The 16525-nt window shown below is 51.7% G+C and overlaps 1 protein-coding gene across 1 annotated transcript in view; it reads left to right on the top strand.

The window, feature by feature from the left end:
* The first annotated feature begins 1823 nt into the window (after positions 1-1823).
* Positions 1824-16525, top strand: part of Cln7 (CLN7/MFS domain-containing 8) — a 20783-nt gene continuing 6081 nt past the window's right edge. The window contains exons 1-3 of the mRNA XM_034973615.2: positions 1824-2461; positions 15175-15745; positions 15818-16064. Coding sequence (XP_034829506.2) covers positions 2273-2461; positions 15175-15745; positions 15818-16064 — 1007 coding nt within the window. The 5' untranslated portion in view covers positions 1824-2272. The remainder of the gene's footprint in view (positions 2462-15174; positions 15746-15817; positions 16065-16525) is intronic.

Genomic DNA, 16525 nt, shown 5'->3' with positions numbered 1-16525 from the left:
CTTCAAGAAAGTAGAAACACAGTGAGTAGGTAGTGACAGACTGGTGACAGACCAACAGACCAAGAAGTGTTAATTATCATTTGTCTTTATCATTCTCAAATGACAGTTGCGTTTCTTTTCACATTACCATAGAAAGTCTGCAATATAAGTCCCGCAAACTGATATTACGCTGGAACCATGTCTCATTAACATCGAAATGACGTCATTTTGACATCAGCCGAAATAAAAAAATATACAGTAAAATCGTAAAATATCAGCTCGAAACTTCATAGTGATTATATAAGTACTCTTTGCTTCAGTCTAGATTTTTAATGAAACAACACGTTTTGACATTAGCTAATGTCAAATCGTAAAATAATGATACCATAATTATTTAAGATGTTAGTGATGTATGTGGTTCAGTTGGTTCATGTGAATGAGTCCATGAACCAGTCCCTGCTTCTCTATTTTAGATTGAACTTTCACAAGAAGAGTAAAGAAGAAGCATTATAAAATAAGTAAATAATTACTAAATAAAATAAGTACCCAGAGATGGTATAATAGTGCTTTAAAAAAGGGACTTTAGAATATGATTTACGTAAATATGGTTTTATCGAGTAATGAAATGTTCACTTATAATACCACAAGAGCTTCAAAATTATCGGGTATTTCCCGATAGGTTCGTTGCAAACAAATGAAGGAGTCAAGTTTATCAGGTTAAAAAATCACGAGCGCGAAGCGCGAGTGATTTTTCCTGAAAAACTTGACGACTTTATTTGTTTGCAGGGAACCTTGAGGGAAATGCCAGATAATTTTGAAGCTCGTGTGGTATTCGGGGGATTATTTTTCCGTCCCAAATGTCGGCCAAAATCTCCAATTTTCACAATTGAATTCAACCTGTCAGTTTGACGTGTGGACTTCAACTACCAGAGAAAATTTTCAAAAAATTATCAGTATAATACCATGTAGGTTGTACCACGTGACGTCGAATGGTGCAATTCTATTGGTCGACATTTGGGTCGGAAAAATAATCTTAGATGTTACTAAATAATTTACAGCAGGATAAACCATGAATTACATTTAACTATCGACTCACGATGTTTGACATGTTTCTAAAGTTACCCGTAGCTATTGTACCAACTGGATTGGTGGTTCATTTCATACCAATGTGGTTGCTCTCGGCACTATTTATCTAAATATATTATGTACAAAGGAATTGACTGACTGACTGATCTACCAACGCACAGCTTCAACTACTGGACGAATTGGGCTGAAATTGGGCATGCAGATAGCTATCATGACGTAGTCTCAGGAAGTTTGAAAATTCTACCTCTAAGGGGGTGAAATAGCGGGTTGTAGTTTGTGTAGTCCACGCGGATGAAGTCGCGAGCATAAGCTAGTTTTTCATAAAAATCGGTAGCACTGGAATTGGAAACATCAAAAAATGTTTGTTTTATTACAAAATCGAGTACCTAGGTAGGTAGTTATCTTTTATTTCTGGTCGGTGGTAGTTATACCTCTTGGTATACGTAGTGCTGACGTCACTAAAATGGCAGCCACGCGCTTTAGCAGTTTGCGAATGCTACAAAACACATAATAATTCAATTAAGTAAGTTCATTTCTTTTATGTAGGTACCTATCTGATTTACTATTTTATGTAGGTACCTATCTGATTTACTATTTTATTAACCATACTTTTAACATTCCCGTAATTTTTGTTTTATATACCATCGTGACGTAATGGAACGTGATAGGCTGATAGCTAGTTTGTAGATAACTATTGTAGTGCTGTATCACCAGAGTGCTTAGTGAAACTAAATAGCGTCTACGGGTGTCTAACGTACAAACGTATATTCAATGTACTCTGTGCGTACAAAACCACATCGTATTTGATAACGTAATAACGTAACGTACAGATTTTACTTTCTACTATTGACAAACGTGTCGTAAAAATATACCTACCTAGCTAGTTTGATAGAGTCGTTCGTGTCGTCAGAGAGAGAGACGATGCCAATGAACGAGATACGAATTCTTGTTCAAACGTCAAATACCAACAGCACGCCACAGCACTGACTACTGACACTGAGCACAGCAGTGAGCAGTCAGCAACAGTTTATATCGGACATCGGGAGGGAGCGCACGTCGCTCGCTCCGCGTGTGCGTCTCTTTGTTTACACTTATTTGTTTAGAGTGTCGAATGTTGTGATCGGGGCTCGTTCGCACACAAGTATCAGAGGCAGAGCAGCGCAAATGTTGGCATGTTGGCGTGTCGGTGTGGTGTGAGGACGGGACTATGGAGTGGCTGAGGGCGCTGGCGGGGCGGCGCGAGGCGGACGGCGGCGCGGGCGACGGCGGCGCGCTGGAGACGGCGCAGGAGCGGCGCGAGCGCTGGCGCAGCGTGTACGTCATCTACTTCACCATGTTCCAGATGTCGCTGGGGTTCAGCATCGTGCTGACGGGCGTGTGGCCCTATCTGGACAAGGTGAGTCGCCGAGAGGTCCGACTCCAGTACGACTACTGTACTGTACCTAACATACCTATCGTACAACAAATAACACTTTTAGTGGAAGACGCTCACATCCGTTCATTACATGGTAATTATATTAATCTTCGCACAGAGCTCAACAGACTCCACATTCCATCGCTCCACTCGCTCCACTCGCTCCACTCGCTCCACTCGCTCCACTCGCTCCACTCGCACCACTCGCTCCACTCGACCACAAAGCTTCAATGACCTAGCCATTTCCTTTAAATAATACATGAGCTATATACCTAGTTACGTACATAGGTGTAAGACAAGCTGTAGAGCACAGAAGACAACTAGGTACATGTATCGGTAGGTAAATAACAGTTTACACCGTCCGTCCGTCCGTCCGTCCGTCCGCGTCCGTCGAGCTGCTCCTTGCGATGTAAACAGAAGATTTCTACCTACAATTAACTTATTTATCTGTTCCGGTAGGTAAATACCTAGTTAGTATGATAAATTATGCATAATATCACTTAGGTATTATAATGATATGTACTTAACTAATGTGCTACCTACAAGCTCGTAATTAGGTACTTTATGTATGAACGAACTTTATGTACTTTATGTAGAAAAGAGCTGAATCTGTGTGTTTGTGTATTTGTCTGTAGCATGGTATGGTAGCTAGGTAGGTAGCTAGGTAGGTAGCGAGGTAGGTAGCTAGGTAGGTAGCTAGGTAGGTAGGCGAATGAACCGACTTTGATTCAGTTTTTGTTTGTTTGAAAGGTGTCTCGATCGAGTGTTCGTAGCTAGGTAGGTAGGTATAATCCAAGAAAATCTGTTGTTTGAAAATTATCAGCTCTTTTCTAGTTTTCTTATTAGACCGCTTATTGTAAATGTATCCGACCAATACATAATCAATGTCTCCAGCCACATTGTTGTGAAGCGACGCATTGGCATGGGAGGTGCCTAGTGCGTAGTGTACGACCTACAGGTCTAGCTATTGCACGAACCACTTGAAGCTATTCTCGACCCCCTGATTACGATGACGCACTAACTATTGAACCCTCTTTTTGGGTCGGGGGTTAAAAAATAGGTATAACTTCCTACCTATTTTTTAATAATATGTCAAATAGATCGGGAAATAAATGCAGAATTCAGTGACGTAATTCAGAGTAGATACAAATGTAGTGCAAGTGGTCACAATGACGAGTGACCACTGACCACTGACCACTGACCAGGCGTGATTGTTAGCAGGAATCTGGCGCAGCGGCCAGCGTGGCGGCGCGACCACAACAAAAAGAGTCAAGGCCGAGTCCGCGGGGTCGCCACGGCCGCCGGTCGCGTCGCCACGAGCGTTGCCACATCTACCTATCTACTTATGTCTAACTATACCTACTAACTACTTACTATAATATTATAAACAAGTCAAGTTTGTAAGTTGGTTTGTAGGCAGTAATATAGATTACTCCTTACAAACCAAGAATTTTAAAGAATTTTTGTAATTCTTTCATCAGTAGCAAGCTGAATGTAGCTTCACAGTTCTGAGTGACATAGATAGACTATATTTTATTAAAAAAAAATTATAGATCCCTACGAAAATTGAAATACACGTTCGCGTTGACTCCACGACACGACACGACACGACACGACACGCTCGAGTCGAGGCGCGATAACGACACAGATAACAGTGTACATTGTTGTACGTGCTATAGCTATAGGTACGTAGCGATACCGACAAATATATATATAAGTACTTGCGTAATGAATTGTTTAGTTAACATTCAATGATTTCTACTAATTAAGTACCAACAAAAACTACTGAACGGTGCTAAAACTCGGAATATAAATGGGGTGAAATGTACCTCTACATATTATACCTAGTATATCAGTGCCCTGTCCGTCCGTGCGTCGTCGGGCACGCCAGCACGCCAGCACGCCAGCACGCCAGCACGCCACACACAGTGCCGTCGTACACAACACTAACATTTTCACAGCGTTCATTTTGAAATTTATAATATTATTCTTTGTTGCAGCGGCAATATAAAATAGAATTAGGTACCTACATGTTCTTTAAAAAAATCAACTCTCTACTTATACCGGTTCACGAGATAGCCCGCTGACAGACACACATGGACAGAAAGCGGAGGCTTAGTTCATTAGTACCTGATAGGGTTCCGTTGGCGACCTTCGGCTACGGAACCCTAAACAAAGATGAATATTTATTCGAATGACGATGACAGATACAATAAAGTATTTGATGGATCAGGTAATCCGTTGTATCGGGCAGTGGAAATAATCCCGACATGTTGTCGCATGATCGATCGCGTGGATCTCAATATCGGAACCCGCCTGCCGCCTGCCGCCTGCCGCCTGCCGCCTGCCGCCTGCCGCCTGCCGCCTGCCGCGGTGCAGGCACCGGCCCACTGCAGCCCAGCAGTCCAGCACTCGGGGCCCACGTCGCGCTTCGGTTACCTTTCCGGCGATTAGGATCTGGCGTAGCTTTAAGAGAAAAAAATTATTAAAAAACCGACTTCGAAAACCCCTACAAAGTAAAAAATAACTTTTGATTCTAGACGTGTATGAATGTTGAAGTCGGGCGAACTTCACGTATTAACTTCTAGTAGTTCATACATAATTTATGTATGAAGAAACGTGTATCAATTATTATTTTATACTTTGTAGTGGTTTCCGAAGTCGTTTTTTTTGATATTTTTATTTATTTAAAGCTTCTTAGTGTAAGTAGTCATTGTTTGGTTCCTAAATATCAATTCCCCACTAAAGCTTTCCATATCCACACGCCTTAGGGGTTCAGTACCTTGCAGCTTCAGGATGGAAGAGTTGGGACTTGGAATTCAATAACAAAGTGTAGGCTCTTTACAATATTATTTCACCAGGAACAGTTCCTGAATTTCTATGGCTTAGAAGTTCTGCATACTTCAGCGTCACGTTTGAGGAGCTTGGAGCTGGAGCGAACGGCATGAAGCCGTCGCTTGATACCTAGAATATTAATTCACCACCAGAAATTCCCGAATCCCCATGGCTTAGGAGTTCAGTGGTGTAGTCTATGCTCGGTACCTTAAATAATATTGCATCATCCGCAGTTCCTGAGTCACTTGTTTAGGAGTGCTGTACCCTGCATCGTCAGGGTTGAGGAGTTGGGACTTGGAGTTCAAGCATACTAGTTTAGGAGTGCTGTACCCTGCATCGTCAGGGTTGAGGAGTTGGGACTTGGAGTTCAAGCATACTAGTTTAGGAGTGCTGTACCCTGCATCGTCAGGGTTGAGGAGTTGGGACTTGGAGTTCAAGCATACTAGTTTAGGAGTGCTGTACCCTGCATCGTCAGGGTTGAGGAGTTGGGACTTGGAGTTCAAGCATACTAGTTTAGGAGTGCTGTACCCTGCATCGTCAGGGTTGAGGAGTTGGGACTTGGAGTTCAAGCATGAAGTCGTCGCTTGGGACTTACAATATTAATTCACTATGAACACTTCCCGAATCGTCTTAAATTAGGCTGGCAGGAACCCTGCAGCATCAGCATTAAGGAGTCGGATCCAGAATTTTTTATGGGACAACCACGGAAGCTTCCTCGGTTGATTAAAAAAATATTCTGCAAATCGGCTCTGAAACCTCGAAAAAATCGGTGTACACAAAAACGGGTCGAATGGAGAACCACCTTCTTTTTGGAAGACGATCAAAAAGCAATGGTTCGTTACGAGCGATTAAATCGGCCCGACTTCCCCGGCTTAGCTCCGAGAGACCGGGAGAGGATTGTTATTTGTGAAGTTTCCGACTGTCCCAGTCCCAGTCCCAGTCCCAGTCCCAGACTGCGTCGCGCTGGACGGCGTACATTTGCCAAGATGTGCAGCCGGAGACGTGTCGCCAAAACTCTAAACATCAACTTCTCTTCAGTGTTGTTCGTGTCGTTATGTTGAAGCGTGTCGCGGCTACTGGCTTGTGTTCTTACGTACAAACTCTAAACATCAACTTCTCTTCAGTGTTGTTCGTGTCGTTATGTTGAAGCGTGTCGCGGCTACTGGCTTGTGTTCTTACGTACAAACTCTAAACATCAACTTCTCTTCAGTGTTGTTCGTGTCGTTATGTTGAAGCGTGTCGCGGCTACTGGCTTGTGTTCTTACGTACAAACTCTAAACATCAACTTCTCTTCAGTGTTGTTCGTGTCGTTATGTTGAAGCGTGTCGCGGCTACTGGCTTGTGTTCTTACGTACAAACTCTAAACATCAACTTCTCTTCAGTGTTGTTCGTGTCGTTATGTTGAAGCGTGTCGCGGCTACTGGCTTGTGTTCTTACGTACAAACTCTAAACATCAACTTCTCTTCAGTGTTGTTCGTGTCGTTATGTTGAAGCGTGTCGCGGCTACTGGCTTGTGTTCTTACGTACAAACTCTAAACATCAACTTCTCTTCAGTGTTGTTCGTGTCGTTATGTTGAAGCGTGTCGCGGCTACTGGCTTGTGTTCTTACGTACAAACTCTAAACATCAACTTCTCTTCAGTGTTGTTCGTGTCGTTATGTTGAAGCGTGTCGCGGCTACTGGCTTGTGTTCTTACGTACAAACTCTAAACATCAACTTCTCTTCAGTGTTGTTCGTGTCGTTATGTTGAAGCGTGTCGCGGCTACTGGCTTGTGTTCTTACGTACAAACTCTAAACATCAACTTCTCTTCAGTGTTGTTCGTGTCGTTATGTTGAAGCGTGTCGCGGCTACTGGCTTGTGTTCTTACGTACAAACTCTAAACATCAACTTCTCTTCAGTGTTGTTCGTGTCGTTATGTTGAAGCGTGTCGCGGCTACTGGCTTGTGTTCTTACGTACCAACTGCGACTCGCGTCGGCACGCGTGTGGCTCTCTGCCAGAACATTATGGTTATTATTTCATTCTAAAACTCGTAATTTTTTTTTAAGTGACGAAAATATCAACCATGCCAGAGACAACAAGCGGACTTTATTTAATTTCCTAAACACTGTACAATTCTTTATAGTTAGGTGTACATAATATTATAAATATTCGGCGACATTGCTGTGTCTTGTGATTATCTACCACCGTGTGTCACTCACGATAGGGGAGTAGGTAGGTATCTACTGACGAGTAGTTGTCCCGAACGTGGCATATTGGATGATCGATGGAGACGCGACGTGACAACACTGAGATAAATAGGTATTGGTTTGAGTTGCCCCAAGGGAGCGTGACGCGTGACGCGTGACGCGTGACGCGTGACGCGTGACGCGGCGTGTGACGGGCGACAGGCGCGCTAGTGTCCTTGGATAATTGGGAGATTGCATGCTACAAGCCGTGACGTGGCGCGTCCCAAACGACAACTCGAGTCGCCGGCGCCGAGGCCCGCTGGTGAGGGGTGATACACTATGTAGGTACTCGTTAGATAACTCGAGTCGCCGGCGCCGAGGCCCGCTGGTGAGGGGTGATACACTATGTAGGTACTCGTTAGATAACTCGAGTCGCCGGCGCCGAGGCCCGCTGGTGAGGGGTGATACACTATGTAGGTACTCGTTAGATAACTCGAGTCGCCGGCGCCGAGGCCCGCTGGTGAGGGGTGATACACTATGTAGGTACTCGTTAGATAACTCGAGTCGCCGGCGCCGAGGCCCGCTGGTGAGGGGTGATACACTATGTAGGTACTCGTTAGATAACTCGAGTCGCCGGCGCCGAGGCCCGCTGGTGAGGGGTGATACACTATGTAGGTACTCGTTAGATAACTCGAGTCGCCGGCGCCGAGGCCCGCTGGTGAGGGGTGATACACTATGTAGGTACTCGTTAGATAACTCGAGTCGCCGGCGCCGAGGCCCGCTGGTGAGGGGTGATACACTAGTAGGTACTCGTTAGATAACTCGAGTCGCCGGCGCCGAGGCCCGCTGGTGAGGGGTGATACACTATGTAGGTACTCGTTAGATAACTCGAGTCGCCGGCGCCGAGGCCCGCTGGTGAGGGGTGATACACTATGTAGGTACTCGTTAGATAACTCGAGTCGCCGGCGCCGAGGCCCGCTGGTGAGGGGTGATACACTATGTAGGTACTCGTTAGATAACTCGAGTCGCCGGCGCCGAGGCCCGCTGGTGAGGGGTGATACACTATGTAGGTACTCGTTAGATAACTCGAGTCGCCGGCGCCGAGGCCCGCTGGTGAGGGGTGATACACTATGTAGGTACTCGTTAGATAACTCGAGTCGCCGGCGCCGAGGCCCGCTGGTGAGGGGTGATACACTATGTAGGTACTCGTTAGATAACTCGAGTCGCCGGCGCCGAGGCCCGCTGGTGAGGGGTGATACACTATGTAGGTACTCGTTAGATAACTCGAGTCGCCGGCGCCGAGGCCCGCTGGTGAGGGGTGATACACTATGTAGGTACTCGTTAGATAACTCGAGTCGCCGGCGCCGAGGCCCGCTGGTGAGGGGTGATACACTATGTAGGTACTCGTTAGATAACTCGAGTCGCCGGCGCCGAGGCCCGCTGGTGAGGGGTGATACACTATGTAGGTACTCGTTAGATAACTCGAGTCGCCGGCGCCGAGGCCCGCTGGTGAGGGGTGATACACTATGTAGGTACTCGTTAGATAACTCGAGTCGCCGGCGCCGAGGCCCGCTGGTGAGGGGTGATACACTATGTAGGTACTCGTTAGATAACTCGAGTCGCCGGCGCCGAGGCCCGCTGGTGAGGGGTGATACACTATGTAGGTACTCGTTAGATAACTCGAGTCGCCGGCGCCGAGGCCCGCTGGTGAGGGGTGATACACTATGTAGGTACTCGTTAGATAACTCGAGTCGCCGGCGCCGAGGCCCGCTGGTGAGGGGTGATACACTATGTAGGTACTCGTTAGATAACTCGAGTCGCCGGCGCCGAGGCCCCGCTGGTGAGGGGTGATACACTATGTAGGTACTCGTTAGATAACTCGAGTCGCCGGCGCCGAGGCCCGCTGGTGAGGGGTGATACACTATGTAGGTACTCGTTAGATAACTCGAGTCGCCGGCGCCGAGGCCCGCTGGTGAGGGGTGATACACTATGTAGGTACTCGTTAGATAACTCGAGTCGCCGGCGCCGAGGCCCGCTGGTGAGGGGTGATACACTATGTAGGTACTCGTTAGATAACTCGAGTCGCCGGCGCCGAGGCCCGCTGGTGAGGGGTGATACACTATGTAGGTACTCGTTAGATAACTCGAGTCGCCGGCGCCGAGGCCCGCTGGTGAGGGGTGATACACTATGTAGGTACTCGTTAGATAACTCGAGTCGCCGGCGCCGAGGCCCGCTGGTGAGGGGTGATACACTATGTAGGTACTCGTTAGATAACTCGAGTCGCCGGCGCCGAGGCCGCTGGTGAGGGGTTGATACACTATGTATGGTACTCGTTAGATAACTCGAGTCGCCGGCGCCGAGGCCCGCTGGTGAGGGGTGATACACTATGTAGGTACTCGTTAGATAACTCGAGTCGCCGGCGCCGAGGCCCGCTGGTGAGGGGTGATACACTATGTAGGTACTCGTTAGATAACTCGAGTCGCCGGCGCCGAGGCCCGCTGGGTGAGGGGTGATACACTATGTAGGTACTCGTTAGATAACTCGAGTCGCCGGCGCCGAGGCCCGCTGGTGAGGGGTGATACACTATGTAGGTTACTCGTTAGATAACTCGAGTCGCCGGCGCCGAGGCCCGCTGGTGAGGGGTGTATACACTATGTAGGTACTCGTTAGATAACTCGAGTCGCGGCGCCGAGGCCCGCTGGTGAGGGGTGATACACTATGTAGGTACTCGTTAGATAACTCGAGTCGCCGGCGCCGAGGCCCGCTGGTGAGGGGTGATACACTATGTAGGTACTCGTTAGATAACTCGAGTCGCCGGCGCCGAGGCCCGCTGGTGAGGGGTGATACACTATGTAGGTACTCGTTAGATAACTCGAGTCGCCGGCGCCGAGGCCCGCTGGTGAGGGGTGATACACTATGTAGGTACTCGTTAGATAACTCGAGTCGCCGGCGCCGAGGCCCGCTGGTGAGGGGTGATACACTATGTAGGTACTCGTTAGATAACTCGAGTCGCCGGCGCCGAGGCCCGCTGGTGAGGGGTGATACACTATGTAGGTACTCGTTAGATAACTCGAGTCGCCGGCGCCGAGGCCCGCTGGTGAGGGGTGATACACTATGTAGGTACTCGTTAGATAACTCGAGTCGCCGGCGCCGAGGCCCGCTGGTGAGGGGTGATACACTATGTAGGTACTCGTTAGATAACTCGAGTCGCCGGCGCCGAGGCCCGCTGGTGAGGGGTGATACACTATGTAGGTACTCGTTAGATAACTCGAGTCGCCGGCGCCGAGGCCCGCTGGTGAGGGGTGATACACTATGTAGGTACTCGTTAGATAACTCGAGTCGCCGGCGCCGAGGCCCGCTGGTGAGGGGTGATACACTATGTAGGTACTCGTTAGATAACTCGAGTCGCCGGCGCCGAGGCCCGCTGGTGAGGGGTGATACACTATGTAGGTACTCGTTAGATAACTCGAGTCGCCGGCGCCGAGGCCCGCTGGTGAGGGGTGATACACTATGTAGGTACTCGTTAGATAACTCGAGTCGCCGGCGCCGAGGCCCGCTGGTGAGGGGTGATACACTATGTAGGTACTCGTTAGATAACTCGAGTCGCCGGCGCCGAGGCCCGCTGGTGAGGGGTGATACACTATGTAGGTACTCGTTAGATAACTCGAGTCGCCGGCGCCGAGGCCCGCTGGTGAGGGGTGATACACTATGTAGGTACTCGTTAGATAACTCGAGTCGCCGGCGCCGAGGCCCGCTGGTGAGGGGTGATACACTATGTAGGTACTCGTTAGATAACTCGAGTCGCCGGCGCCGAGGCCCGCTGGTGAGGGGTGATACACTATGTAGGTACTCGTTAGATAACTCGAGTCGCCGGCGCCGAGGCCCGATGGTGAGGGGTGATACACTATGTAGGTACTCGTTAGATAACTCGAGTCGCCGGCGCCGAGGCCCGCTGGTGAGGGGTGATACACTATGTAGGTACTCGTTAGATAACTCGAGTCGCCGGCGCCGAGGCCCGCTGGTGAGGGGTGATACACTATGTAGGTACTCGTTAGATAACTCGAGTCGCCGGCGCCGAGGCCCGCTGGTGAGGGGTGATACACTATGTAGGTACTCGTTAGATAACTCGAGTCGCCGGCGCCGAGGCCCGCTGGTGAGGGGTGATACACTATGTAGGTACTCGTTAGATAACTCGAGTCGCCGGCGCCGAGGCCCGCTGGTGAGGGGTGATACACTATGTAGGTACTCGTTAGATAACTCGAGTCGCCGGCGCCGAGGCCGCTGGTGAGGGGTGATACACTATGTAGGTACTCGTTAGATAACTCGAGTCGCCGGCGCCGAGGCCCGCTGGTGAGGGGTGATACACTATGTAGGTACTCGTTAGATAACTCGAGTCGCCGGCGCCGAGGCCCGCTGGTGAGGGGTGATACACTATGTAGGTACTCGTTAGATAACTCGAGTCGCCGGCGCCGAGGCCCGCTGGTGAGGGGTGATACACTATGTAGGTACTCGTTAGATAACTCGAGTCGCCGGCGCCGAGGCCCGCTGGTGAGGGGTGATACACTATGTAGGTACTCGTTAGATAACTCGAGTCGCCGGCGCCGAGGCCCGCTGGTGAGGGGTGATACACTATGTAGGTACTCGTTAGATAACTCGAGTCGCCGGCGCCGAGGCCCGCTGGTGAGGGGTGATACACTATGTAGGTACTCGTTAGATAACTCGAGTCGCCGGCGCCGAGGCCCGCTGGTGAGGGGTGATACACTATGTAGGTACTCGTTAGATAACTCGAGTCGCCGGCGCCGAGGCCCGCTGGTGAGGGGTGATACACTATGTAGGTACTCGTTAGATAACTCGAGTCGCCGGCGCCGAGGCTGCTGGTGAGGGGTGATACACTATGTAGGTACTCGTTAGATAACTCGAGTCGCCGGCGCCGAGGCCCGCTGGTGAGGGGTGATACACTATGTAGGTACTCGTTAGATAACTCGAGTCGCCGGCGCCGAGGCCCGCTGGTGAGGGGTGATACACTATGTAGGTACTCGTTAGATAACTCGAGTCGCCGGCGCCGAGGCCCGCTGGTGAGGGGTGATACACTATGTAGGTACTCGTTAGATAACTCGAGTCGCCGGCGCCGAGGCCCGCTGGTGAGGGGTGATACACTATGTAGGTACTCGTTAGATAACTCGAGTCGCCGGCGCCGAGGCCCGCTGGTGAGGGGTGATACACTATGTAGGTACTCGTTAGATAACTCGAGTCGCCGGCGCCGAGGCCCGCTGGTGAGGGGTGATACACTATGTAGGTACTCGTTAGATAACTCGAGTCGCCGGCGCCGAGGCCCGCTGGTGAGGGGTGATACACTATGTAGGTACTCGTTAGATAACTCGAGTCGCCGGCGCCGAGGCCCGCTGGTGAGGGGTGATACACTATGTAGGTACTCGTTAGATAACTCGAGTCGCCGGCGCCGAGGCCCGCTGGTGAGGGGTGATACACTATGTAGGTACTCGTTAGATAACTCGAGTCGCCGGCGCCGAGGCCCGCTGGTGAGGGGTGATACACTATGTAGGTACTCGTTAGATAACTCGAGTCGCCGGCGCCGAGGCCCGCTGGTGAGGGGTGATACACTATGTAGGTACTCGTTAGATAACTCGAGTCGCCGGCGCCGAGGCCCGCTGGTGAGGGGTGATACACTATGTAGGTACTCGTTAGATAACTCGAGTCGCCGGCGCCGAGGCCTGCTGGTGAGGGGTGATACACTATGTAGGTTCTCGTTAGATAACTCGAGTCGCCGGCGCCGAGGCCCGCTGGTGAGGGGTGATACACTATGTAGGTACTCGTTAGATAACTCGAGTCGCCGGCGCCGAGGCCCGCTGGTGAGGGGTGATACACTATGTAGGTACTCGTTAGATAACTCGAGTCGCCGGCGCCGAGGCCCGCTGGTGAGGGGTGATACACTATGTAGGTACTCGTTAGATAACTCGAGTCGCCGGCGCCGAGGCCCGCTGGTGAGGGGTGATACACTATGTAGGTACTCGTTAGATAACTCGAGTCGCCGGCGCCGAGGCCCGCTGGTGAGGGGTGATACACTATGTAGGTACTCGTTAGATAACTCGAGTCGCCGGCGCCGAGGCCCGCTGGTGAGGGGTGATACACTATGTAGGTACTCGTTAGATAACTCGAGTCGCCGGCGCCGAGGCCCGCTGGTGAGGGGTGATACACTATGTAGGTACTCGTTAGATAACTCGAGTCGCCGGCGCCGAGGCCCGCTGGTGAGGGGTGATACACTATGTAGGTACTCGTTAGATAACTCGAGTCGCCGGCGCCGAGGCCCGCTGGTGAGGGGTGATACACTATGTAGGTACTCGTTAGATAACTCGAGTCGCCGGCGCCGAGGCCCGCTGGTGAGGGGTGATACACTATGTAGGTACTCGTTAGATAACTCGAGTCGCCGGCGCCGAGGCCCGCTGGTGAGGGGTGATACACTATGTAGGTACTCGTTAGATAACTCGAGTCGCCGGCGCCGAGGCCCGCTGGTGAGGGGTGATACACTATGTAGGTACTCGTTAGATAACTCGAGTCGCCGGCGCCGAGGCCCGCTGGTGAGGGGTGATACACTATGTAGGTACTCGTTAGATAACTCGAGTCGCCGGCGCCGAGGCCCGCTGGTGAGGGGTGATACACTATGTAGGTACTCGTTAGATAACTCGAGTCGCCGGCGCCGAGGCCCGCTGGTGAGGGGTGATACACTATGTAGGTACTCGTTAGATAACTCGAGTCGCCGGCGCCGAGGCCCGCTGGTGAGGGGTGATACACTATGTAGGTACTCGTTAGATAACTTTTGATAAAGAACTCGAATGATGAAATTTGAAATATTTGAACTCTAGCTTCTCTGCTCACAAACAGATAGCAAGTAAGGAAGCACCCTCGCACCTCAGCGCCCTCAGCGCCCTCAGCGCCCTCAGCGTCAACCTCGCTCGTCCGCGGCGCCCTCTGCCAATTGGCGAAGGTTACGACGACTGCTAGGCTCTACATCACATACAGAGCGGTGACGGGCGAACACGCCGGTAGGTTCCCAACGATTCACACTCAATCGTTTGGGAACTCATAAGACGCTGACCAGCCCGCTCCCGATCCGGTGCGCTGCCATCACAACGACACAGCGACACAGCGACACAGCGACACAGCTGTGGTCGAGCGAAATACAAGTACAGCTAGATACAATCGCGAGTGCCGCTCTACGGTTGTCACGCTGTGAGAGGGAAAGTGGTGGCGCCCTCGCAGGAAGCCTTAGGATACGTTTCCCACAACAAAATTCCTTTTTTAAACGCCTTAGGTATTTGTTGGATTAACGACTGTTGGCTAAACTTAAGAGTCGTCGTCGTCGTCGGAGGTGGCAGGATACAGCGGCACCTCCCATGGCCACCAACCAACCTCGCGGTTATATGGGCCGAGCGCGCGAGGGCGCCGGTCGGTACTTGCTCGGTGGCTCTTTCGCTTGGCGCCTTCTTGACTCCCTACAAATTCTTTCTATCCTTTCCTTGTCCCTAATTAGTCTTTCTCCCCTTTCTGGGGCAGACGTGCACAAAACGCAGATCCCCGCGTGCCCCGCGTGCCCCGCGGTCCGGATCCTTCCTCAAGCACCCACTGATGGTCCACGATCACGGTCCCAGCTTAACCGATCCATATTTCGGTGGTTGCAGCTGCAGCCCGGCTCGAGCAAGGAGGCCCTAGGGCTGGCCGTGGGCGCCAGTCCGCTGGGGCAGCTGGCCGCGTCGCCGCTGCTGGGGCTGTGGGCCAACCGCGCGGGCAGCGCGCGCGCACCCATGCTGGCCACGCTGGCGCTGTTCGTGCTGGCGTCGGTGCTTTACGCGCAGCTGCACCTGGCGCGGCCGCACGCGCAGCACTGGATGCTGGCAGCGCGCGCGCTGGTGGGCGTCAGCTCGGCCAACGTGGCCGTGGCGCGCGCGTACCTGTCGGCCGCGACGCTGGCGCGCGAGCGCACGCGCGCCGTGGCGGCCGCGTCGCTGGCGCAGGTGCTGGGCTTCGTGGTGGGGCCGGCGCTGCAGGCCGCGGCGGCGCCGCTGGGCCCCGGCGCGCCCTACGCGCCGCCCGGCGCCGCGCGGCCGCCGCTGCGCCTCGACATGTACACGGCGGCCGGCTGGACCAACGCGCTGCTGGGCCTGCTCAACTTCCTGCTGTTCCTGCCGTGCTGCTTCACGGAGCGCAAGATCGCCGCGCGCGAGGCCATGCTCGTGCACGGGAAGCGGACCGGTGAGCCCCGAGCCGAGGCCCGAGTCCCGAACATCACACAGTCGTGTACTGAAGTGTATCTGTGTTCTGCAGAGAAGGAGGCGCTGCGGGCGATGGCGCCGGACTACGTGAGCAGCTGGATGCTGGTGGGCGCGTTCTTCGTGCTGGTGTTCAACTTCGTGCTGCTGGAGACGCTGGCCACGTCGCTCACCATGGACCAGTTCGCGTGGAGCAAGCGCCAGGCGCTGGAGTACATGGGCGCGCTCATGAGCGCCGGCGCGCTCATCGCCTGCGTCGTGTTCGCGCTCATCGCGCCGCTCACCAGGCTCTTCGAGGAGAGGTGCACGTTTGTACTACTCTACTACGCTACTACCCGCCCCGGCTTCGCATGGGTGCCACGTAGACACTAACGTGGTGTCAGATTAGGTCTATACCTAATCTCCTCACTGACAGCGCGCCGCGCGCCGCGCCACGGCAACGTCTCGTTTTGTTGCGCGCTAGTTTTAATCTTACGATATTTCATATTATTTTGGGGTTGTTGATGGTGGTGTAGGAAGACCAAGATGTTCCCCAACAATCAGAAGACAGGCTCCAGCACTCAATCGGTTTAAATGGCACTATTAAAGCAATTACAGTCTCGCGAAGTAACGTACTTAATAATTTAAAATTACGTGCATGTCGGAGAAACAGAAGGATGGCCGATAATTATTATTGATCTTTAGCCGACATCAGAAGGTAGTAATTAATAAGTAGGTACTTTAATCCATGTTCTTTACAAATAGTTCTCAGTACTGCAAACAA

Source organism: Maniola hyperantus, chromosome 11 (genome assembly GCF_902806685.2).
Source record: "Maniola hyperantus chromosome 11, iAphHyp1.2, whole genome shotgun sequence".
Taxonomy (NCBI): domain Eukaryota; kingdom Metazoa; phylum Arthropoda; class Insecta; order Lepidoptera; family Nymphalidae; genus Maniola; species Maniola hyperantus.
This window is presented reverse-complemented; position numbering and strand designations above follow the sequence as displayed.